The sequence below is a fragment of the Pseudopodoces humilis genome, chromosome 18 (genome assembly GCF_049639895.1).
Source record: "Pseudopodoces humilis isolate 2021_Gansu_Grassland_sample_001 chromosome 18, ASM4963989v1, whole genome shotgun sequence".
Classification (NCBI taxonomy): Eukaryota; Metazoa; Chordata; class Aves; order Passeriformes; family Paridae; genus Pseudopodoces; species Pseudopodoces humilis.
This window is the reverse complement of record NC_142217.1, coordinates 2,971,732-2,996,981: the sequence shown is the minus strand read 5'-3', so window position 1 is coordinate 2,996,981 and position 25,250 is coordinate 2,971,732. Positions and strand designations below refer to the sequence as shown.

At 47.8% G+C, this 25,250-nt stretch overlaps 1 protein-coding gene across 1 annotated transcript in view; it reads left to right on the top strand.

Annotated features, from left to right (window-relative positions):
* Window positions 1–25,250, top strand: part of RAB40C (RAB40C, member RAS oncogene family) — a 36,294-nt gene that overhangs the window by 7,228 nt on the left and 3,816 nt on the right. Inside the window, exons 2-5 of the mRNA XM_005522787.3 lie at window positions 10,884–10,944; window positions 13,549–13,609; window positions 23,651–23,728; window positions 24,118–24,340. Of these exons, the coding sequence (XP_005522844.1) occupies window positions 10,884–10,944; window positions 13,549–13,609; window positions 23,651–23,728; window positions 24,118–24,340 (423 nt within the window). The remainder of the gene's footprint in view (window positions 1–10,883; window positions 10,945–13,548; window positions 13,610–23,650; window positions 23,729–24,117; window positions 24,341–25,250) is intronic.

The window sequence follows — 25,250 nt, the reverse complement described above, 5'->3', positions numbered from 1 at the left end:
TGCTTAAACCATCCGTGGTTAAGGAGGAGACAGCAGAAAAGGGACACTGAAAAGCTGTACTTAAATGGCAGTTTAACAAAGGTTCTGAGCATCTTTGGACTAACCTTTTAAATAAAATGCAGAGTTTAAAAAAATATATTTTTTAGAGATTTTTACTTGTTTCCAGCCCAACTGCTGAGTTCCTGGGCCCATTTCGGTGTTTTACTGTACCATTTGCCTCTGTGCAGGTGACTGCCCCTGCTCTCTGCTCAGTCCTGGACGCAGAAATTACCCTGCCTTGTTTCCTTTGGTACCAGCTGTAACAGCACCTGTAACAGGCCCATGGTTCTGGAGTGGAGGCTAAGACTGGAGACAGAACTAAATGAAAAAAAACCCAACCAAACAATGAACAAAGGAAACACAACAACCCACCCCTTCACCCCCTTTTTTCCCATCGTTTATTTAATTTTAAATCCTTTCATCTCAAGAGTTGCTATTTTTCTTGCATTGTCAAACTGCCAGAGTAACTTGGTAAAATCTGTCCAGGAAACTGCAGGCCTGTGCTGGAGATGAAACTCTGCAGGTTGGTTCTTACCTGAGGGCCTTACCTGTGTTGTTCACCCTGCCAGAAAATGTGTTTTCTGTGGAACACCTCTTTGGGTTGAGACACGCTTGTGTTCTTGTTGGGCTCATCTGTATTAAAAGACTGAAATACAATACTTTCTTCTATTTTAAAAATGTTGAATGCTGGATTTTCCTTAGTGGCAGCAAAAGTGCTTCAGGGAGACTGCCAGGGTAGCTGGAGTGAGATCTTTATCCTGTAGGACAGGAGGGGACCTGAGAGGCTCCAATTTGGGCTTTGAAAAGCTGGTTTCAGGCTGGTGAGGGCTGCTGTGATGCAGCAGAGTTTGTACAGGTGTGTAGTGAGGTGCTTGCTGTGCCAACAGGGCAAGTCCATCCTTGAAGGACAAGGAGGGAGAACTGAGCCCTCACAGCCATGCACTGTAAGTCAGGTCCCTGGAGATTTGTTGTCGTTGGAAACAGCATGGAAAGGTGAAACCAGTGTTAGCAGCCATCCTGGTGCTTCCAGCATGGAGCAGCCCTTTCCTGCCATAGGGCTTGGTTGGTGCAAGGAGACGAGATTTGGGAGCCAGAGAAGTTCCTGGGAAGTGGAATCTCTGTAGCTGTTCCGGGAACTCTGCAAGGGTCTACTTAAGCTGTCTACCCCCAGCTGAAGAGTTGCAGCTCTCTTTGGGTGTGGAGTGTTGGTCTGGAGATGCTGTTTAATTGCTGGCAAAATCTGGAGATTCCAGCTGGGGTGTGGATGGGGACCCCAGGGTCAGAGCTAGCTTCTGCAGGATCCCTGAGCATGCACCATGCAGGCTCTGATGCTGCAGAGCAGCATTTCCCTGCACGGTGTCTACAGAAATGTAACTGTGGAGGGATAGGATATTTGGAGTATTTTGGACAAATACTTGGATTTTTTGAGTGTTGGGGATTTTTTTGTCTCCCAGCATATCTTGATGTTTGTACGGTCATCCAGCAACAATGCAGACTGTTATGGTGCCCTCTGATTTCCCTCACAGGCTGCCTTTGTTTCTGCGTGCAGCTGTGTGGTTTTTATGGAGATCTGAACTGCAAGGCATGAAGAAACTCTTTTGTTTGTTGTCGCTTCTGTGCATAAAATCATTCTTGATTTTCTTCTAAAGCACAAATCCACTTCACATCCCTGATTCTGGACTGACTTTGGACTGTTTCTGGGATTTCCCGGGTGTCTGCTGAAATTGTTGGAGCTTTAGGAACAGATTTGCTCCTGGCTTCAAATGCCATTTTTTGATGCAATTGTCCCCCTTAAGTGCTCCCAGAACAGAGTTTCTCTGTGTGAGGACCATATAGCTGCTGAAATGCTGCTGGGCTTGGAGCAGGCAGTGGACAAGTGAAATCTGCAAATCCGGGCTTCTTAAAGGTCTCCAAATCAGTGTTTTCCTTTGGCTGGTTACAGAAGCAGACAAGCAGTTATTTGCCAGAGATCCCCACCTACAAACCCTCTCAGCTGGAGGTGAAGATGCCTGGGACCTGATGTGAGCAGACTTCCTGTGGAAGGCTTCCAGGCTAAATGGAAAACCCTCTCAGCTGAAATGAGGCATCTATGAATGGAAGATGGAGTATGTTTTTCAGGAGAAAATCTACAAATCTGGGTAACTAGAGATAATTGAAAGGCATTTGTTCTCTCTCTGTTTAGTGTGTGTCAGTACGAGGTGCTTGGCAGCTCGATGGATTTCTCTCAGAACTGCCAAGCGCCGCAGAAGCTCCCCGGGGCTGGCAGAGCTGGTGGAGCCCTGGGCTCTGCATGGGGTTCCCCTCCTGCCCAAAGCAGCTCCTGCTGATGTGCTGCACATGGAAATGATGGGGAGCTATTGCTGCCTCCTGGGCAGTGGCAGCGAGGCTGGATTGTGTGTGAGCTGCCAGGAGCAGGGGGCAGGAGTGGTGCTGTTCTCCTGCATGCCCAGTGGTGACCAAGACTTCTTGATCCTGTTCCCAAAGCTCAGCTACAGTGCAGGACAGGATCACGGAGGTAAAATCACATGCTTGCTGACCTCCAGTCCCAGCTCTGCAGGCAGGAGCTGGGCTGTTTTGCAGTGAGGCTGTTGGGGAACTTCTATCATCCTACTCAAAACAGTAGTGATGTTGTTAGGTAAACTGTGACACTGAAAGGTACATACCTGGGATGAATCCACCTGTGTTTGGGATGACCCCTGTTGTTGGTGATGATAATTTGTTTCTCTCTCTAAAGAGTAGGTAATTGAACACATGACTCAAAGGGATGAGCTCATGTGTTGTTTGGAAGGGATTTTTCCCGTGGCTCACAGCTCTGAGCTGACTAGTTAAATAGCTGTTGTTAATGTGCTGCTGTACCCACTTTTTAGGGTTGGGTGACTTCATCAGTTGTTATTTGAATATCTTGAATTCTCTTTTTTCATCTGTTACATTGATGCCCTCATACCACATTTTTTTCTGAACAATTTAGTATCACTTAGAGATGGCAGAGACGGTAACAACTCCTCTAAGTGCATAGTAGGAACTGGGGTGAAAGATAATGCACCTGTGGTATCTTCTTACAGATGTTTCTGCCTGTTTTTAAAGCACTCATGAAATGAAAGGATCCCAGACCTGTATCTGTGGGTGCATGCAGCCACAGCAGCTGCCTTCTGCCTGGGAGTGGGTTTGGTGTTGGATTAATACATTTGGTTAAACCTGTTTGCTCTGGACATACTTTCAGCAGCTCCTGGCCACCTGTGATTGCCATGCCTGTCTGCCTTGTTTGACTAGAGGTGAAGCAACAAGTCTTCTCTGGCAGCTTTTGTCCACAAACAACCAATTCTGATAGGTGAATTCTGCCCTTTTACTCACAGGCTGGTGAGGGATTGTAAAAAAACTCAGAACAACAAAACCCCAAAACAAGACATTTTAAACCACATTTACAATGTGTCCTGCCTTTGTATTCTTCTCTTGGAGCAGCGTGGTCACTGGCCTCAGTGGCTGTAGGTGATATTTCATGACCATCACCACCATAAGCAGTTCAAAAAGGTACAGGATGTGGGGTGTGGTGAGAGGGAGCAGTGAACGTGGTGTTAGGGGTGTAGTCACTGCTGTCTTGTGGAGTATGGCTCTGCCAGAAAATGAGTCCCAGGAGGTCGATGTCCACTCAGTGAGGGAGAGCCTGTGGAGAAGCTGGTGAGTTTGCATGGCCCTGGCTGTGTGGCAGGAATGTGCTGTGGAGCTGCTCTGGAGTAGCTCTAGCTCTGGACCTCACCTTGTGGAATGCTCCCAGTTCACCCCCAAAGTTGGCCACAGGAGAGGCTCTGCTGGAAACTGTGGGTAACATCCTGTGACTGGGGGGCTGCTTCACCCTGAAATAACCTCACCTCAGGGTGTCAGTTCAGGGCTGCTCCAAGTTCCTCTGCCAGTGCTGTCCAGATCCCTGCTGTGAGCCCCGTGTGTGAGTGTGGTTTGATTGTGAAAGTGGTCTGGGGGATTTGTCTTGGTTTTGGGCTGAGGTTTTTGTATGGTGAGGACTGGGAGCGACGTTTTTATTCCATAGCTGATCTGCCAGCAGACCTGGAGCTATTGTGCTCAGCTTTTGGTCTGGGTTTTGTGACCTCCCAGCACTTCTCCTTTCTCCTTTATTCTTGGGCTTGTTGAGAATAGGATTTAGCTTCATGTTGCTGCTTCTGCCTTTTCTTCATACTCAGCAGGTGTGTGGGTGTGTCTGGCCACTGGCTGCGCTGCCCCCACACTGGTGTCAGCTTTCAGGAGGATCTGGGCAGCCCCAGGTGGTGCCTGCACACACAGGGGCAAGGGTTGCTATGCCCCAGCCACATCAGTCATGACTTGGAAAGGCATGGATTATCTTGGGAAAGGACTGGTAACATCCTGAAAAGGTCTGGTAACATCTGTGACACCCAGGGAATTGGTAGAATAAACAATTCACCTTTGAACATTGCTTGGATATTGCTGGCATTTAGGATAAATGAATTTCAACACTAGTGGCCTTAGGCTGGACTTAGCAGAGCACAGAAGGGCTCCAGTTCCAACACAGGCAGAGGGGCAGTCTCTGCACTGTGTGCAGCACAGATTGTTTTTTCCTTTTTTAATCCAGCAGGAAGGTTGGCACAGGCCCTTTGGAGGGAGAGACCTTTCAGCTGCTCGTGTCTTGCATACACACCAGTAAGATGACAACTAGTTTATGTGACAGGAAACATGCTGGTGTGTCCCCAAAGGTGTGCCAGGGGACTGTGGCAGGAGGAGCCTGAGTGACACCCAGCCAGGCTCTGCTAGCCCTGCAGAGGGCTCAGAGGAGGGGACACCCTGCCTGGACCCCTCACAGAGGACCTGGCCAGAAGGGACAGGGCTCTCATGCATAGTTTATCTTCTCACAAAAAATCACAATTGCTGTGGTGTTATTTGCATGCACAGCGTTGTCTAAACTGTTGATAAGGTTTAAAACTAATTTTACCCATATCTGCTTAGTCACAGCTCCTGGAGCCCTTGCTTGCTGAGAGGCTTCACCACAAATTCATCCTTAATGTTTTCCTTTTGCAAACACACTGTAAGGGATTTGCAGTCCATTGACCCACTCTAAAGCGTTCCTAGGTGCTTATCTACCTTTGTGACAGTGAGAACATGCATTTAAGCCCAGCTGCACACTGGGTGATTGTGGCTTTGATCCTTCCCTGTGTAGTAAGGAAGGATTGTCACAACGGGTTACAAATTCCTGGCTGGATATGCTCCGGTATTGGCCTGTTTTATAATCATGGCATGTCTTTGAAGCTGTCAGCTCCTTGCTGTCAGAGCTCTGCATCCCTTTCTCCCAAAGCTCCTCTCTGGTGCCACGCAGCACAACAGCTCTTCACAGCTGGTTACTCAAGTTCACCGTAACTCTCAGCAAGTTAAATATTTGATGTGTATTCTCTGTGTTTTCATTCCAACCCTGTGCTCTCCCTTCTTCCCAGCAGCCAGTGGTCAGTGTGGCACTAAACCTACAAACCTTTAGGGTGACCTTTTAAGAGCCCAAGACTTTCCAGAGACCTTCTGCACTCGACAGACGTGTGAACAAACAGAGGAGGCTGGGGGTGTTTGGGGAAAAATCCAGCATTTTCAGTTAGATATTTGTGGTGTGGTGGCTTCAGCTTCACTAATGACAATCACAAATCAAAGTCCATCACCAGGCTGGCTGGGTGAGGCACTGTAGTGACACGGTGAGTCTTTCTGGTGGCTTCTGAGCCAGTCTGAAATTTCCCAGTCAAGCAGAGCATTTCTGTATGGCTGCAACAGACCAGTCACAGCTCACCCTCAACCCTCTCTGAGTGCTCAGATGCTGTCAGAGGTGCAGAATGCAGCCACTCGGACTTAATTATGTTTGTAGATAAAGGAACAATCCACTGAATTGCAGCATTAGTCAGGTAACAAAAGTCAACTAGTTTATCTTATTTCTTGTTTATATGATGCATTGAGTAAAGGCTTGGCCTTGGTTCATCATCACCGTACACCTCCAATTTTGCCTGTTGACCTTATGTATCACTTTGCAAGCAGGTTGGTTATCTTCTTTTGAATTATAAATTAATGAAACCAAATTTAATTTTTAAAAGGAGGAAAAAAGCTGAGGTTGCATTATATAGCACATGTCTATAAGCTGGGGGAACTGAATTTTAATGAAGGTAAAATAATGTGCACTGGTTGTTTTTTTTGTGGGTGGACTAACAGTGAGGTGGATTCCAAGCTCCCACAAGCAGAAACGTTCATGTAAGAAATGAGGTAGCAAAAGCATCTTTGGCCAATCTGACTCATGCAAACTGGAAATGACTGCAAGTGACAAGGAGCCTTTCTCAGAAGGCAAGCAAGCTTGTCTTGAAACTATATCAATGTCTCGCTTGAGTACATTGATTTATTTTTACTACTTTTTAATTTTTTTCCCTTTGGAAAGAGATTTTTTACCTGGAATGTCTTCTGCCCCAGATTTGTGAATAAATTATGTTCTTAGAGACACTGCAGATGCAAACTAGAGGTGGTGCTGGCAGCTTTTGGGGAAGGTCTCAGGAAAACCTGCTCCTGGCTTGGTTAATGTGGGATGAGCCCTTCATCCCTGTCATGAGGCGAGTCCTGGTTATAACTTTGTGATGTCTGTGTAGGTACAGTGCTGGTTGGGCCTTGGATCATTAGAGCATCCCTGGAGGAGGATACTTGATTTGGACCAACAACCTAAAATGTGGTGTTGGCTCTGGCATGACCCCAGGAGCTGGAATCACCCTCCCCCCGGTGCACAGTGGGGATCACCTTGCAAAGCTGAAGGGGGAAAGAGGCACATGCTGCTCTTAGGTTTTCCTCAAACCTGCCTTTTTAAGGGAAGGTGCCCTTCTGGCCCCCACCCAGGCATTAGGGCAGAGTCACCTGGTGAGTCTGCAACTGCAAACTTGTCTCCTTTTCTCTGAAACAAAGATCCACACAAAACCCAGCGGCCACTGTGTTTCAGTAGTAAATATTTATAGAGCTTTGTTCACTTGAGCTATTTAAAACAATTTTCCTGAGAGATCAACCTCTTTAAAGGGAGAGCATGAAATGCACATCTCCCTTGTGTTTCTCCCTTTTCCAGTGTGACTTCCAGATCCATGTACCTGCTTGTCTGTTGCCTCCTCCTTTGTGTTTTTGCTGCTCAGGCAGGTGCAGGGCAGAGGTTTGGCAGAGAAGACATACACCTGTGTCCAAGCCATGAATTCCCAGAGGGAAAGGAAACAGCCTCATAGAAAGTAGTATCAAGTGCTGGGAAAAAATTACCAATTCTCCTGTAGGTGGTTTTACTTTTCCTATTCACATCAAGTATCATTTTTTGGGTGAAAGCTTTAAATAAGCTCAGGCTGGGTGTGGAGTTTTCGGGTGATACTGATGCGAAGTGTGTTGTGCTCACATGGGTAATTTGGAAGAGAACAGAGTTTCCTATCACACATCCTGTGGATTCCCATGGGAAAATGACTTGCTTTCTTAGGTTGTCCTTATAGCAACTGGCAGAAGAAAGAAAGAAAGGTTTGGGATTCCCTGGAGCCTTGCCCGGGAGCTCCAGCTCCATGGAGGAGAACTGGGTGTCTGACATCAGGCTTGGTACAGCAGATCCCTCTGCACAGTGCCCTGTGCCAGGTCAGCTCTCTGCTCCAGGAATGGGGCTGGGATGGCATCAGCATAAGCAGGAGTCTAAAGCAGGGCTGGAAAAATAACACAGGAGTCGGCCTGAATGCTAAATCCAAGAGAACAGCCCAGACTTGTTCTCTGAGCCTCATTCGCTTTGTTGCATCATGGTAATATCGGTCCAGAAAGAGATCAGTTGATATAAAATAGGCTTTAAACAAGAGTGTGTTCTGTTCCCCCAGCGCTGCTGCCGCAGGGCTGGGCAGTGCCGGTTCTCTGGGCTGTGTGTGCTGCAGGAGCATCACCGTGCTGGGACTGGCCCCTCCCTGTCAGGGGAGTGGGATGGGAGCCACTCCTGCCGTGTCCTTCCCGAAATAACCCACACTTGGCTGTAAGCAGAGGTGATGCTCAGGTAGGAGAAACCCTGTCACCTGCAGGAAGGAAGTTCTAAAAATTTCCCTTAACTTGTGTCTGAGCTGCCTGAAATGTAAAGGCAGAGGGGCAGCCCTGGTATGGCCATGGCCGTGCACTGCCAGCAGTCTCAGTGCAGAGCTGGCATCTAGTGGCTGCTGTCACCCTCTGTCCCCAGGTCCGTGGGACAAGGGGGGAGCCAAGGCTGAGCTTGGGCTTTAGGCTGGGCCTGGGAAAGAGAGCTCAGCTGCTCAGCTTCCCTGTGAACTATAAATGGTAGAGTGCCTTGGGCTGCAGCTCAGGACACGGTTGTGTGTTACTGGGACTGAAATACAAGGAGCTAATACTGGTGTTCACCACCGTGGCAAGTCCCATTATTTTGATGATTTCTGCATCTAATTGATGCAGATTTTGTGCCGCCAGCAACTGTGAGAGCTGTGCTTTTGAACTGCATCCTACTCAGTGCTAACCAGCTAAAATAACAGACCAAAACCAGGGAGTGCATTTGAGCTGTCCTGATGCACTGAGTGCTTATGGAAAAGGGAAGCTGAAATTTTCTCCAAAACATTGCAGTTGTGAAGGTTTTTGTCCTTCATTAATGAGCTTGTAGGGTCCAAAACCTTTTGTAAATTCAGTCCTAGTCTTAGTTTGGGCGTTTGCAAGTTAAAAAAGTGCAGCACTTTCCTCAGCCCATCACCAGATACCAGCTTGCTTTTAACTGGAGTGTGTGTGACCTTCTTGGGCCAGTGACCCAAAGACTGGTGTCCCTCTGAACTAAAGTATGTAGTGTAGTTTCAGATGAACATGGATTATTTAAAGCATTTCTCTGGTGACCAAGTCATGAATTTTGAGGACAGGGAACCCATGTTCCTCTGGATATGTAGGCTGGGCAGTTAGTGGGCGAGGAGCATAATGAAGACATCTGCATATTTGACATTTCCATTAAGAAGTTTCCTTCTCTTCCCAGTTAAGCTGAACCTCTCTCACTTCTAAAAGATGTAGTCAAGCAATTTGTTTCAGCTCAGCAGTGGCATTTTTGGAAGTATGTGTCCCCCATGCACTGAAAACTGTCCCTGTCCCCCCTCTGTGGTGCTTCCATGCAGCTGCTCCACCCGTGCACTGCTGGCACTGAGGGTGATTTGGATTCACTGCTGATGAGGAGCTCTTGTGCCTAAAGAGAGGGCAGAGTCTCTGGGGATTTTGCATCTGAAATAGAGCAATGGGCTTAATTAGCCCCTTCCCTAATAGCCCATCAGATCCTTGTTCAGGAACTGGCAGGGGAAGATGTCTGGATGCTCCCTTCTGGTATAAGAGCAGCCTTACTCCCACTGCTCCTCACCTGGGGATGAGGGAGATTTATATCTGCCTGAAAATAAATACAGATCATTCACTTGTCTCTGGAGGAAGATAAAATGTAAACTGCCTATTTTCTGTGATACAGCACTGGAAATAGTTGGAATTTAAGATAATTATCTTTATTGCTTTTTATAGCACCCTATGAAGGCTGAAATCTAATTTGTTTTTCCCTAACAGGGAACTCCTGTGGATGACTCAGAAAAATCCATTTGCTTTATTGACAAACTTGTCTGTTTGGTTGTCAGGGCAGTGTTCTCCTTGCAGGAAAAGGGAAATGCAGGTCATAACACAACAGTGTGGGGTTTTAATAGCGATTCAAAGTTTGATATCTCTTGGCAAGAAGGAAAACTAAAGTTGATGTAATTAGAGTGAAGTGACTCTGCTTTATTAAAAGGTTGTAAATTAGTTGATGCTTCAGTGGGTGTGCAGTAATGGTGCTCTGCGCTTTGTTTATGCAATTTCACTACACTTGAAGCTTATTAACAAGAGCTTGCTGAGAAGCTGCTTTTCCTGGGCATCTGGTGCCCCTTGGCTTTGGGAAGGAGGTGCAGTTGTGCCTCTTGCCCTGTGCCTGGGGCTGCAGGGAATGCTGTGTTCAGTATGATTTGGGCCTAGTGCTTGCAAGGGGAGTTTTTTTATTTTAAGCTTCTCAGTCTTAACTGTGAGACAGGTTCCCAGTTGTAACAAATTTCTTGTATATCTGAAGCTAGTGGACACCCCTTGTGTGAGTGAATTGTCTGCCAGCCCAGTTGGGTGGTGTGGTTTGGGGGGGTTTCTGCTGCTCCAGTGCTGTGGCTCTGTGAAAAGCAAAAGCAGATGTCTGTGCTGTTTCTCAGCCCTTCACAAGGGGCAAGTGTGTCCTGCCTTAGGTTGGCCCTCTGTGATCCACACCCCAGAGCTGCTCAGAAGAAGAGACAGCAATCTTTGGACAGCCTTCCTGTAACATCTCCCAAAATGCCCTGTGGCTGCAGGCAGTGGTGTTTGAGAGATGCTGGGACTGCAGACAGCAGTTTATCTAAATTGTTTCTCTCTGTGGCTCACCCCCCAAAAAGTCTAATTTGTCACTGCCATATGGGATAATGCTACAAATCACTGAATCTCAGAGAATCATGGCATGACTTGGGTTACAAGGTACCCTAAAGCTCACCTTGTTCCATCCTCTGTGCCATGATCAGGGACACCTTCCAAGGTTGCTCCAAGCCCCATCCAACTTCTCCTACAGCTCAAGTTCTAAGAGGTTTAAAACCACAATGAACAAGTCAGAAGCAGTAGGGATGAATGGTGTTTTCAGGGAGGAGGCGTAGAGCTGCACGAGAGCAGTCTTTGCCACGGAGCAGAAGTCTGTTCCTGTCAGGTCTCTGTAGCTCTCCTCAAAGAGGCAGCAGAACAAGGAGGAGAAAACATCCCTTTAGGAAACATGAAATGAGAGTTTGCTCAGCTTTTCATTGCTTTTCTTACAGGAATTGACTACAAGACCACTACTATCTTGTTGGACGGCAGAAGGGTCAAGCTGGAACTCTGGTGAGTGTTTCTGAGCATTTCTAACTCAGACCCTGGGAGCTCAGGCCAGGTGAGCAGGGACACAGGGCTGTATCAGTCTTTGGAGAGTGTGGACCATCCCTGGGTATGTGGTGGGACTTCCTGGCTCTTCTTACCAGAAAGTTACTCTGGCAAACAAGTTTCCTTTCTGCCAATCAAGTAGCACAAACACCATGCTGCTCTTTGCTGGAATAGTCTGAATTTAGTCATTGTCTGTAATAACTGACCATTTTCACTGTTACCCTGCACTTGAGACCCTGCCTGTAGTTCTGTTGTCCAGAGCTCCTAGCATAAGACATGGATATGTTAGAGCAGGTTCAGAGGAGGCCATGCTCCAAGGGCTGGAGCCCCTCTGCTCTGGAGCCAGGCTGGGAGAGCTGGGGGTGCTCACCTGGAGAGGAGAAGGCCCCAGGGACACCTCAGAGCCCCTTCCAGGGCCTAAAGGGGCTCCAAAAGAACTGAAAAGGGACTTTGGATAAGGGCATGAAATGACAGGACAAGGGGGAATGGCTTCCGAGTGCCAGAGGGCAGGGATAGATGGGATATTGGGAAGGAATTGTTCCCTGGGAGGGTGGGCAGGCCCTGGCACAGGGTGCCCAGAGAAGCTTTGGTTGGACAGGGCTTGGAGCAGCAGGGATATTGGAAGGTGTCCCTGCCCATGGCAGGGGGTTGGAACTGGTTGGTGTATAATGTCCCTTCCAGCCAAACTATAACATCATTCTATGTTCCCATACTGCTCTTGATCACTGAGGGACTACATTGTTTTGGAAGCAATACTGGGTTTTCCTGAAATTCAAGGATGAGAAATAGAAACAAGAGAAGGAAAGTAGAAGAATAAAACAGGTGAAGCCCCCTCAGCAGCTGGATATTTCTCAATGCCTCAAGTAGAAAACTAAAACGAGCTGTGAACAGACGCAAAGCGTCAGGGTAGAGTGAAGCCCTGGAGAGCAGGACTGACTGGAGTGACCAGACACTGGGACAGAGATGGGAGAACATGGCTTGGGAGGAGTAACCCCTGCCTTATCTGTCAGCACTGGAGGGACAGCTGAAGTCCTTCTGGAGCTTTGTCTGTGGGCTAACTTGCTGAGGAGCTGACACAGCAGTCTGTGGAGATGAAAGAGGAAGGGCAGGACAGGATAGGTAAGGCTAGGTAATCTGTGCCATTCCCTACCTTGATTTTCACACAGATCCGGTAGGAAATGACACAGATCCTGAAACATGGAGTTAAATATCCCCTTAAAAATGCTTGGGTCAAGTAACAGGAATATTAGTAACATGTGTGAATTGTTAAACAGGAATGAACTCCATGTTCTCAGCCTCAGTGACTGACTCTAGCAGTGTGTAGTTTGGTGGTTTAATTACACCCCTGCTCTCTGAAGCTGAATGTCCTCATTTTTCTTACAAAAAAGAACAGAAGCAGCTAATTTATCTCTTCTAGCCTCCATGTTTTTATGTATCACTTGTATTCTTGTCTCTCTTGTAAGATGCTTCTTTTAACACTTCAGCCCCAAGTGTGTAGTAACTTAGTGCTTCCCTCTTGAAACCATCTCTTTGAACCGTAATTTTTGAGCTGGAGAAATGCATAGGAACTGAAAAGCTGGTAACACTGAGTGATGATGCCTTAGTGTAATCTTTAACCATGACTTACCCAGTATTTGATTGTCAGGGGAGAAGGACATGTAAGCACAGGGTGTTAGATTGATGACCAGGATCCTGCAAAGCTTTAGATCTGAAAAAATTACTGTCCTACATGTGAGGTCAGTATGTTTTTCCTAGAGCTGCAAATCTCAGTGGTCATTAAAGTGTCTTTTATCCTGGCCCAGGGAATAGATTTGAGAAACACCATAATGTGTCTCATTAGCCTGACACATTTCAGTGTATCCTGGTTAAATCAGAGTGCTGGGCTCTGGTGTCTTGTTCCAGAAGGGCACTGAGAGGTGCTGGTAGTGTTGTCAAACTTAGTTACCCTGTGTCCAGACAGGACAAATGAGTGTGACTGAAAAGCTCCTTATTGTCACAGTGGTCTAGAAACACTGTACCCCACTCCTGTTCCTCAGCTTTCTGTAAGGCATATAGACCAGGTCTGTCAGGGATCTGGGTATAAAGAGAATTGCCTTTATTTTTTATTAAAATGTATTTGAAAAATAAGCGAAGCCTAGTACAAGGCAATTTCTTCTTCTGTGAGTGGTCACATTTAGGTTGGCTGTTCTCCATGGCTGGGAGATCTCTGCAGACTCACTCTTTGGACTCCTGTGGGCTGAAGGGAAGGAGATAGAAAATCCTTTGCCCAGGGGAGTAAAATGACTTATACCCTCACACATCATCAGGTAGTGCTGCAGTTGGGTGCTTTGGGCTTGTACCTTCTCTATGGGAAGCACAGTGACAGTGACAACCTGTACTCAAAGGTACCCACTGGTTCTTCCCCAGAAGAACCCACCATGCAGAGCACTTTGGGTACCACGCACATCCTAAAGATCTGACAAGATCAACACTGATTTTTATTTTATTTCTTTATGGCCAGTAGGAGATGTGCAGTATGGGAGTCAATTCTTCACATCTCATAGCTGTAACTTTTCTGTGTTTTAGGGACACCTCAGGACAAGGAAGATTTTGCACCATTTTCAGATCCTACTCCAGGGGAGCCCAGGTAAGTGCTGCTCTCAGGGCTTTGATGTGACACATTTGGTTTTCCTATAGGCTGTGTTAAGTCTTCCTGCCATAGTAAAGAGCTCTGAAGAGGAATGCACTGATCACCAAAAGGATCTCTGTAGATGACAAGAGACACTGAATGTTGGCTTGTCATCTACAGAGATCCTTTTGGTGGGATTCTGTTCTTATGAAGTGGTGGGAGAGAAGGGAGTGAATGGCAGATTTTGCTAAACTCCTACAGAAAAGGTCTGTGCAGACAATATTCAGTCAATTTCTAGAGAAGGGCTGAGAGGTTTGGGCTAGAGAGGATGAGGCAATTCTCGCTCTAGATCTGCCTTAGCTTTAATGTGGGAGCTCCTACTTTCTGAGGCTTTTAAAATTTGTTTAAATATGGCACTGGCTTTCCCAGTGGAGTTCTTCCAGTCTGTATTGCTTTCGAGTCAGTTCCAAAAATAGGGGTGGCTCCAACTTGCGTGTTTGAGGCAGACTTGAAACTAGAGCAGCTCAATTGTAAAGTATGTGTGTTCCTCAAAACATGAGGCACAGTGTTACATTTTGAATTTCTCCTTTGGGCCCTGCTCCAGAATAGCATCAAGATCCTCAACAGCACAAAGATCTTATGGTCCTCTGGAAAACTGCTGCTTAAGAGTGCTTTCTCACAGTTCTGCTGTTGTCCTTTTAGTAACATAGAGCAGGGTCCCTCCAGGATAAAGTTTATCCAAGTTAAATGAGTTACTTTATTTCCTTTATTGTTTTCAAGTTGGAAAACTTTGGAGAAAATTCCTCCCCTGTTAGACACTAGGAGTCAGAAGCTGTATATCAGCCTCCTGAGTGTGCCAGTATCCTGGGAGATTCCCAGCCTTTGGGAAATGTACTTCTACTCAAGCTCTTGCCACTCTTGGCTTTTTGCTCTTTGTATCTGTAGACCTTTGCTTTGCTAACTGGCAGAATCTATGTTCTCTTTCTCTGACTTCCTGCAAATTCACTTGTGCCATAGACATAGGAGCACCTCACCTGGGAAATGCTGTTGAGATCTCCCCGTGTCCTGTTTATTCATGTCAGTGCACACCTCTGGTGGTCTGGTTGCTTTGAGACAGCTCCTTTGAAGCAGAGGCCAATTTCCTGGTGCTTGCAGAAAAGTGCAAGGGAAGGAGAGTTGGAGTTCTGCGGTGGGAGAGTGCAGGATCTCCTGTTCACATGCTCAGTCCTGTGTCTGAGTTTCTTTCATCTTCTACATTTCATTTTCTTTCAGCCTTTACTACTTTTCAGAAAAATCTGGACCCCCGGTCACATAATCACAGTTTGCATTGAAAGAGACCTTAAGGCTCATCTCATTCCAACACCCCTCCCATGTGCAGGGACACCCTCCACTAGACCAGTGTGCTCCAAACCCCATCCAGCCTGGCATTGAAGACTTCCAGGGATCAGGAATCCACAGCCTCCTCATGGAACCTGTGGGCTTGAGGCCATGTTGCTTCCCTCACCAGTTACAAGTGAACAACTGGTCAGTGTGGTTTCCTGGTGACCACAGAACTCAGCTTTGGTCAGGCTCTTTCTAAGACCTTGCTGTGTCAGATACTCAGATCAAACTGGGAATAGAAAGCAGCGACTACTTTGTCCAGGAATGCCATGTGGGAGCTTTTAGCCCTGTGTGCAGCCACTGTGCATGGTGGTTGCTCCCCTTGGTGTTACCTGGGGGCTCCTCAGAGCAAGTGCTGTGTCTTGGCAGGGCTGCACCCTCAGAGCCTGAGCCCACATGTCAGAACTTGTACCTGCTGCTGCCACAGGGCAAACTGGGGCACAGGGCAAGGCTGAAATGAGCAGTGATGAGAACACTCTGATGGGGAGACACACGTCTGTCTGGAACCCACATGGAGCTGTGAGGCATCGGTGCACAGCACCTCCATGGGATTCCTGCAGCCTGTTCTCCCTGGACATTTGAGTGCCACAAGGTGCCATGTACCACAGGCTTGAAAGGGATTGATTTTCTCTTCCTTCCTCAAAGTGAAGCTCTGGACCTTCTTCAGCTATATTTATCAGTATTGCTGGAGCAGTTCTCACCTGAATATCAGCAAGGTTTGCCTCATTCATCTCACTGTCTACCCCCACAAGGAGTGAGTCTGAGAGACAGTGAACCTCATCAGCCAGGCAGGGGAACCTCTAATGGAAATGCTTTATAGAATCATGGAATCACTAAGGTTGAAAAAGCCTTCTAACATCATCGAGTCAAACCAGTAACCCAGCACTGCCAAGACCCAGCTAAACCATGTCTCTCAGCACCACATTCTATGTGGAATATTTTAGCATCTCCAGGGATGATGACTCCACCAGTGCACTGGTCAGTCTGTGCCAATGCCTGACCACCCTTTCAGGGAAGAAGTTACCCCAAAATGCAATCTAAACCTCCCCTAGCACTACTTGAGGTTGATTCTTCTTACCCTGTCACTTGTTACCTGGGAGAAGAGACCAATCCTCACCTGGCTCCCACCTCTTTTCAGGAACATGTAGAGAGCAATTCACTGCTGAATGCTGGGAAGTGGAGGTCAGCTTGCACCTTTGCCTCAAATCTGCCCTCAGCTCGTGCAACAAATGCCTTTTCCCAAGTGCTGTTGTGATGCCTTAATCCTGGTCTGCCCAATCAGTCAGTGCTTAAACCAGCCCTAAGGAGCAAGCCTGCCTAAGAGGAGGAGAGGTAATTCCCAAGGGAAGTCTCTTCATGCTCTCTAAAAGTGCCTCTTGAAAATGACTGGAGTCCTTGTACAGGACTTCAGGTGGCTTGGAGTAAAATTCAGATTTTCAGCAACAAGTGGTTGGCTTCCATGTGATGTTCCAGTGTTATTCCTGTATTAACAGAAATGCAGATACTGTGTCTCTTAAATAACTCAGCAGAACTTTCAATGAAGAAAGGATCTAAATTTATACTCTGAATGGTTAACCAAAGCAAGAGGACTGCTCATTTTGAATAACAAATGCCTGTGTGACTGCAAGGATGGACTTCCAACACCTCCAATTATTTTCAGTATGCAGAAGCTGACTTCTGGCATGGCCTTAGTATAAATACGGCATAACCTGTGTGGTCTTGGCAGAGAAACACAGAAATGCTTCTGAGTTCTCTTATTTAGAATTATGGAATAGTTTGGGTTGGAAGGGACCTTAAAGCCCATCCCATTCCAGCCTCTGCCATGTCCAGGGGCACCTTCCACTATCCCAGGCTGCTCCAAGCCCTGTCCAACCTGGCCTTGGACACTTCCAGGGATTCAGGGACAGCCACAGCTTCTCTGGGCACCCTGTGCCAGGGCCTGCCCACCCTCCCAGGGAACAATTCCTTCCCAATATCCCATCTATCCCTGCCCTCTGGCAGTGGGAAGCCATTCCTCCTTGTTCTGTCATGACAGGTCCTTGTCCCAGGTCCCTCTGCAGCTCTCCTGGAGCCCCTTTAGGCCCTGGAAGGGGCTCTGAGGTATCCCTGGAGTCTTCCCTTCTCCAGGTGAGCTCTCCCAGCCTGGCTCCAGAGCAGAGGGGCTCCAGCCCTTGGAGCACCTTCATGGCCTCTTCATGACTGTTACAAGATGTCCACATCCCTCTCATGTTGGAGGCCCCAGAGCTGGGTGCAGTACTCCAGGTGTGGTCTCCAGGATGTATTCAGGGCTGTATGCTGTACTGGTTTCTTACCTACAGCTGTTTGCTTTCCTCTCTACTGTCTTGGAATCATCAGACTTCAAGACTTCTGTTGTAGGAAGGCTGACGCAAATCCCCTTGGAGGCAAGAGAAACAGCTTATTTAAACTAAAAGCCAAAAGCTCAGGAAGAACAAATCCAGCAGAGAAGAGAGGTGCCAGCATGGGAAAAGCTCTGTTTGAAGTTCAGTGTGATATTTGTACAAGAACAGATTGGTGTAAACTGGCCTTGAGCACCTTCACACTGAGAATTAGTGGAAGGTTCTTATTGAGTAGAGGACTAAAGAGCACAAGGGGAGCTTGAAAAATGAGGTTCCAGAGAGGACTTGGACAGGTTGGCTGTGAGAGCAGGAGGCTGGCTTAGCAACCTGGCAGCCCTTACCCGGCTCTGAATGGCCAGTGCTTAAGAGAATACTTGGTATGAAAAGTGCCTCCAAGCCAGGGAAGCATGCCTGACTTTCCCACACACTCATTATTGTTTCTCAAGTGTAGTGATAAGAATTGAATTTTCTGAAGTAGACCCTGGAGAAGTTGCAACATGGAAGAACAGTCTCCAGACAGCAAACAGACCTTCTTGGGCATTCTTTTCCCCCATGGCACAGCCTGGCGCAGTGCTCAGGGTGAACTTCTGGCTGTCCCTCCTCAGGGAAAGGACTTGAGTACCTTGATGCATTTCCTAATTTCAACTCCACACCACTGGCCTGGGTCCAGAGCCATGTGAGTTTCATGTTCTGCAGGAACTTCTTCTTCTTGAAATTATCTGCAGTAAAACACCCTTGCTGCCCTGATGAGCTGGCTCTGAGCAGGAACCAGCCCCTTCTTCCAGCATGATTCCCTCAGGGTTTGCTGTGAGGATCACAGGTCTCTTGCTTTCCTCAGGGACACAAAGAGCTCTTGGGCTCCAGGTGGAGGCTTGTGTTGCTGGTGTGCCTGGGACCCCTCTCTTTTTCTCTTATTTCCCTAGGTGTTGAGTTTCCACTTCATCCCCTTCCTTCTCTGTTGGGGTCTGATGGGCCAGCAGGTCCTGAGCACATCACTTCAGGGTCTCCTCTGGGGCAAAAGAGGAGCATTTGTGTCTGGGATAGCAGAGCACTGGCTTCCAGGCCCTGATGGGGCAGGAGGAGTGTGCAGCCAGTCATGGTGACTGCAGAGCCAGGGAGGAGGGAGAGATGGAAACCAAGTAGTGTTGCACCCTGCAGAGCCAATTCGGGCAGTCAGCACAACAAGTCAGCTTGCTGTGTTGCAGAAGGATTTTTATGTTAATTGTCACAGTATGGGGTACAGTGAAAAGTATTTAGTGTGCTTAAAGGTGCTGCAGAAATCTTTTTTGCTCTTGGACTTCTATTCCTTTTCTGCTTGGCTTTAAGGTCTCAGTCATCCCAGCAGAGCTGGCTTGCTGATCTCGGCTGTTGTGAGCAGCTGTGACTGTTCTGGCTGCTGGGAGCAAATGCAAGCTATTCCAAGAGTGATCACAGAGGGGAGAAAGAGTTGTGGTGCTTCCTGATCTAGCCAGGAAGAAGCAGTGTTAGGATTGTTCCTGATGTCCTCATATGCCAGTGATTTAAACTGTTTCTGAAAATGTGGCTTGCCAAACTCTTCCCAGACAGTGTGATAAAATGCTCCCATCTTGCAGCAAAGCTGCAGCCCTAAAGAAATGGTGAAAATTGTTGAGTTCTGCTTAGGCAGGTGGTTTGAGGAGCTGCTGTTTATCCTGTTCAGGGGCTTCTCAGTGTGCAGGAAGGTGGCGGATTTTTGGCAGTTCAGCAGACTCAGGTGTAGATTCAGCCCTCCCTTATGGCTTTTCTGGTTGCTTCAAATCCCTCACCTGCCTTGGGTCGTTCAGACAGGATTGTCCAGCTGCTGGAGGAGCCTGCCCTGCCAAAGTACTTATCAAAAGCTCAGTGATAAATACACCCCACAATGTGCTGTGCTGTTGGGAAGAGGTTTGGCAGCAGGATGTCATTGCCCATGATCCAAGGTCCGAGGTACCAGCTGGAAAGCCGTGATCAGATGGAGCTGTGAAAGAGCAGGCAGGAGACAGTGTTCTGGTTCCTGTCAGCACTGGACCTTCTGTTTAAGGTTTATTTCATACTGTGGGACAGAAAATTCGCTCTGAGGGGCTCTTCAGCCTTCTTCAGCAACAGCTTTTTTCCATCAGTGGAGAAAATTAGCAAGTGACACTTTCCTGGCCACCCTGTCACCTGCCTGCATTGGGCTGAGGTCCTTGGCAGTTGTGCAGGTGTTCCTAGCAGCTTCTCGTGTGCTTGAAGCCCCTAAAGTATCTGGGAAATCTTTTTAGACAAGCCTGCTTTGCACTGATAGTGTGCAAGCTGATTTTCTTTGATCTTTAAAAGTTTTTTGCTTATATACCTGGTCCAAATCTGCTGCAAGCTGGCAGAGATATTTCCCCACCACCACCTCAGTTATGTGGACGGATCTTTGTGTAAGCTCCTGCTGGAAGCAAATTTGGGTTTTGGCAGAGTAAGTGTCTGCATGTGCTGCTGGATACAATAACTGGTGGTCTGTCTCTGTTCCTTGTTCACTGTGCAAGGCACTCATGTGGAAATCTCTGTCACTGGTTGTGCCAATCCCAGTAGTGTGGAACAAAACCAGACTGGGAATGAACTCTGAAAATCCAACTGTGAAAAGACCCCAGATGGATCTGGGGTGAGTCCAGTCATCTTCTACCTACACAGAATCTGTAGGCAGACTGAGGAGGGAAAGAAGGAAGGCTGTTGGAGGGTTGTGAGGGGTCCAGGTTTCCTTGGTCTGAGAAGCTGAATGTGGAGCTTTTCACTCCATACTGTAGGAACCTGGGGTACATAATGGTACAAAAGGGCTTTGTGAAACTAAAAATTGAAAGCTGTGGAGATAATAGGGTGTTGACGACTGTCTAAGCACTTGGAGAACAAATTAGGCTGCAAATGGGAAGTTGTTCATTTGTTGAGTTGAGGAAATTAAAATCCTGTGCACGTTATTCCAAAGGAGACTTTAAAAAAGCCTGACAGATCTTACTTGGAACTGTCTGCGGAGATGGAGCCAGCTCCCTCCCTGTGCATGGCTGAGTGCTGTTCTCTCTGGGGCAAAAATGGCAATGACAGAATGGATTTGGGATGCAAGCTCTGGAAACGTGGTGTCTGCAGCATGCAGTGCTACTTGGAAGCAGTGTGAGGTTGTCTGGCAGCACCAGGAGCTGGCCAGGGGTTGAGCAGCCTTCTTCCTCTCCCTGCTGAGCTGGGGCACAGCTGGGCTTCTTACCCAGCTGGGCAGGCAGGGGATGGAGCAAGGCATGGGCAGCTTGGCCTCGGTGCTTTCTGACCTTTGAGAACCTTTCCTGGACAGTCTTCACTCTAAATGTGTGTGCTGGAGCCACAGTGTGGCTTGGAGGCTCAGCAGGCAGACAAGGTGTCATGTTTTACATTTAGAAATCATGTCTTGACCTTCCACCCTACTGAGAATGTAGGGGTGTGTTTTTGCTCAAGTTTTATCCTTATTCCTATTCAAAGAAGATTCAGACAGAAGCTGCCAGTAAGCTTAAAAACTCTCTCCTCCTCAAGCATATTCCTGGCAGAAATAATCGTCACAAACTAGGTCTTGGGTCTGTTTCTCTTGGCTGAAGGAACTTGTCAATCCAGAAATGAAGCAAGTAGACTTTATTTATCTTGTTGGCCATTTGTGTTGGAAGGGGCTCATCAAACCCTTTGCTGTGTTATGTCCTGACTCTCATTAATTCTCACACACAGCCTTGGAAGCTGGAAATCAAAACAAATAGAGGAAAAATTAAAAGAAAGCTCAGAGTATTTTTTTTGGTCTTTTTTTTTTTTTTTCTCAATATGCAATTAAAATGTGATGTATCCTGCTAGTAGGTATTTCCAGATTGGGTCCTCAAGAAGCAGTATCTTTGGTTTTGTGGGATTTTTTAATTATGGAAAATCATTACTTCTTATTTTTCCTCTCTAAATCTAGGAGAAACTGATTCTTTTCTTCTCCAAAACAAAAACAAGCTCCAGTTCTTTTGATTATGAAGTTTTTGGACTGTCCTAGAAATGAGACTGCAAAAAATTATGGACTCTAGGTAGGAGCTCCAGACTTTCCTTGAAGGAAACTGAAGATGCTTCCCCCATCCCACAGATGCTTCTGCCATTATGTAAACTCATCTTCAGGTCCTACAGAGCAGCCTCAAACCCAGATTTGAAAGGCTTGCTCTTCATGTTGGGCTGTCAAATATGAAGCCAACCCACCTGACTTGCCTTTTGTGCCCTCTGACTTTCTATTTTTGTGCATTTGAGCCTTCCTGTGGGTGTACAGATGCAGATGTGGAGATGTTGAAAGGCCAGCAAGGACAGAAAAAACAAACTTCACCTGGAGAATGACTGTCTGGGGTGGAAGCAGTAGGCAGTGAGGCTGGTGGTACAGCTCAAGAATCAGAATTGTTCTACAAGGAAGAATCTGAATTGTTATAAAATTATAAAATTGGTCAGGCTTTGAGAGCTGCTTAGTCTAAAAGAGCTGAGAGAAAGGCAGACAAGGTCGAGGCACACCCAGTGCATTCCAGGAGCAGCTGCTGTTCCATGAGGGGGGAGCAGTGCTAGTGCCAGCTCCAGATGGGACTTCATTATGAGGATTCAGGTGCTTTTGTGACCCAGATGCCAGTTTATCACTCCTGTGTGTTCCACATTTCATGTTAATGATTGTTTTTGTAAATTTGAGGTATATCGTTCACAAAGCTTCTGCACAGGCTCCTTTCAGTTCACCACAGGGCTTGGCAGCAGCAAGGATTGTAAAGCTGGGGTTTGGGAGGACTGGGTAGTTTGTGTTTCCCATCTGTATAGCACATCTTCCATTTGAGCAGGTGAAGGAGCAGCTCCACAGGTACATGAGGGTGCTCCATGGTCCCTGACTCGTACCAGGACAGATGCTGGGAGTGTCTCAGCTCTTTCCTTCCCTCAGCTCAATCCAGGCCTCTCATAGGGAGGACTGGGCTGAAAGCTGAGACCTTTATTTGCCAGTTTAAGATCTCTGCTTATGCTGGGGCTTTGCTATAGGGGATGACTGTTCCTGGAGGATAGCCCTGATTCAGGAAAGGCTGATTCTGCAGAACTTGGTGCTCAATGATCTGGTTTGGTTTACCCTTAGTCTTGCTGCTGCTGGGTTTCTTTTCATCCAGCACTGCCTTCCCAGCTGGATTCCTCCTCTCTTAGCACAGGATCATCTCTTCCTCCCTAGTTCCCATTCCAGGCATCTGTGATTCTGCCAAAGTCAGCTTGGAGTGCCTGTTGTCACTTGGAATGTCCGAGATTGCAAAAAAGAGTGACAAGAAGTCAGAAAAATAATGGGAGGGTTGCAGAAAGGCTCTGCTGAGGACAATTCCATAAATGCTGTATGTGCTCAACCGGTACCAAGCAGCAGCTCCTGACTTGTGTGCCTGCAGGGCCAGGCACAGCCTACTTTCCTTGTGTCTGTCCTCAGAAATACTCAGATTCAAGAGAAGCTCACTTGCTGGGAGATGCTGTGGACCTGAGTGGTGGCCAACAGTCTGGCCGTGCTTCTGGGTCCTGCCAGCCCGGCTTGGGGTGAGGTGGAGACTCTCAGAGCTGCTCCATGTCTTTCCTAACTTGGGTCATGCCTGTGCTGCTGCCAGCACCAAGTGCTGCACCTCTGGAGGTGACTGGGAAGCGAGTCATGGATGTGGGTGGTGTTCAGGGACAACGCCTGTGAACCTGAGGATGCTGTAGGTACTTCTGGCCTGAAGAAGGTGTTCTCTGCCAGTGTGGCAGTGACAGTGGAAAGCACCTTCAGCAAAGTCTGGATGGATCCTAGTCCTGAGAGCTCAGTCTGTGGGGATACTGTAGTGCTTATTGGCATAATTCATCTTCTTCCTTGTCAGCAAAGGGCTCACAGTGACACAGGTTCTGGAGAAGAGGGATGTACTTGAAAATTCCTTCCTGTCCTGCTGCCATTTCACCACTGACTGCAGCTGTTCTGTGTATGGGGATAGAAAAAAAGGTGTGTTTCTGCCTCAGCAAGTTTATAGCAGATTTGTGACAGGAGAAGGATGTGTTTTGCTCCTCCAGATACAGCCACCAAGGCAGTTTCTTCTCCTGTGTAGAGACTGCAGCTTTAGAAATTATTTGGGGGGATACCAGAGCCAAAAGGAGTAAAACCTTCCCTAATGACCTGGGGCTGCATTAGCATAGCCCTGTTGTCTTTTTGCCTTTTTTTTTGCCTTATCAGCACACAAATGGTGTGGCTGGAACAATGTTCTGTCCCTTTGTTTCTTGGTTTCTGCATGTGAGGTTTTTCAGGGGTGTCCTGCCCATTTTATGTTGCCTACTATGAAACTTTCTGATTGTCTTCCACCAGGGAATTCTCTTGGTGTATGACATCACTAATCGCTGGTCCTTTGATGGGATAGACCGATGGATAAAGGAAATAGATGAGGTAAGTGAATGGAAGAACATATGCAGTGATCTATAGCAGAGACGTGAGGAGGGATCACCCAAGGTGGGACCTGATACAGGGACAGGAGCGGCTCTGCTGTGGAGGGGATGTGATGGCAGTGCACTCATAACTGGAGCAAAGCAATAAGTGTCTGCCCTCTACCTCTGTGTAAATCTGGAGTAAGAAAGGCCTCAGGAATGGTCAGGAAAGACAGGAAAGTTCCCTCAGAAATGAATGGACTGGGAAGTGACAAATAAATCGTCCCCACCATATAGAGGTGCTGCTGAGCAGTCCCTCGGCCACAGAGCAGCTTCTGCTTCTTTCCCCTTTGCTGCTATTGCAGAATGCTGGGTGCAGGCACGATTTCTGCACTTCTTTCCTTGTTCCAGCATGCCCCAGGTGTCCCTCGGATCCTGGTGGGAAACAGGCTGCACCTGGCCTTCAAGCGGCAGGTGCCGACGGAGCAGGCGCGCGCCTACGCCGAGAAGAACTGCATGACCTTCTTCGAGGTGAGCCCCCTGTGCAACTTCAACGTCATCGAGTCCTTCACGGAGCTGTCCCGCATCGTCCTCATGCGGCACGGCATGGAGAAGATCTGGAGACCCAACCGAGGTCAGTGGGCACGAGGCTGCTCCGGGAGGGAGGGCTGGGCTCACGTGGGGCCGTGGCTGCCCAGGTGGGAGGTGTGCAGCTGTGGGAGCTGCATCCACCTGATGTGGAGAAATGCCTCGGGCCAGACCAGCTGAAGCTGAGCCGGAAGCTGCTTGTGCTGGGATGTAGGGATGGGCAGCTCCAGAGGGAAGTTCAGCATGTCTGGGACCTGAAGTGCTCTGGGGCATCCTCCCCCTTTCCACTTACTCTGGATGAGGCTGAGGGCAATTAAGCTCCCAGCTTGCAAGTACTTCAGTCAAACGGCTGTGTGGGATAAATCCAAGTGTAAGCACTGCACTCCTTGCCCTTGCCTGAGCCTGTCTTCCTCATTTTGGAGGGAAACTGAGTGTTCCCAAGGAGCTGAAAGGGACTAAATCTCATCCCTGCTGTCAGCATGCAGCAGTGGGCTGGGTTATTCCATTTATCCAGGCATGTGTGCCACAGGGAGGGAAAACACAAGCAGATTCTGTTACATCTCAGCCTGTTGAGTTTGAGGCAGAATAATCTCAGTTCCACATTATGCTTGGCTGGAGGTAGCAGTGTGTCCCACTGCAGTCTGAGCAGCAGCAGATCTGTGTTCCTGATGTGACCTGCTCTCATATGGACCTTCAGCTCCTGCTCACCAGGGTGAGAAAATCCTGTTTGCCAGCCCCAGTCACCAGATTTTCTGCCTGGGCTCCTGTCCCCAACCTGGCTGCTGTGCCATGGTCTGCAGGTCACAGAGAGATGGTGGCCAGGGACTGAATGCACAGACCTTTCCTGAATCATTTCCAGAGGATTTGTAACTGCAGGCTGCCTGCTTGAGAATGGAAATGGAAAAAGGAAACTGCCTCAAAAAGTGCCAGAGGAGGTTTAGATTAGACATTAGGGG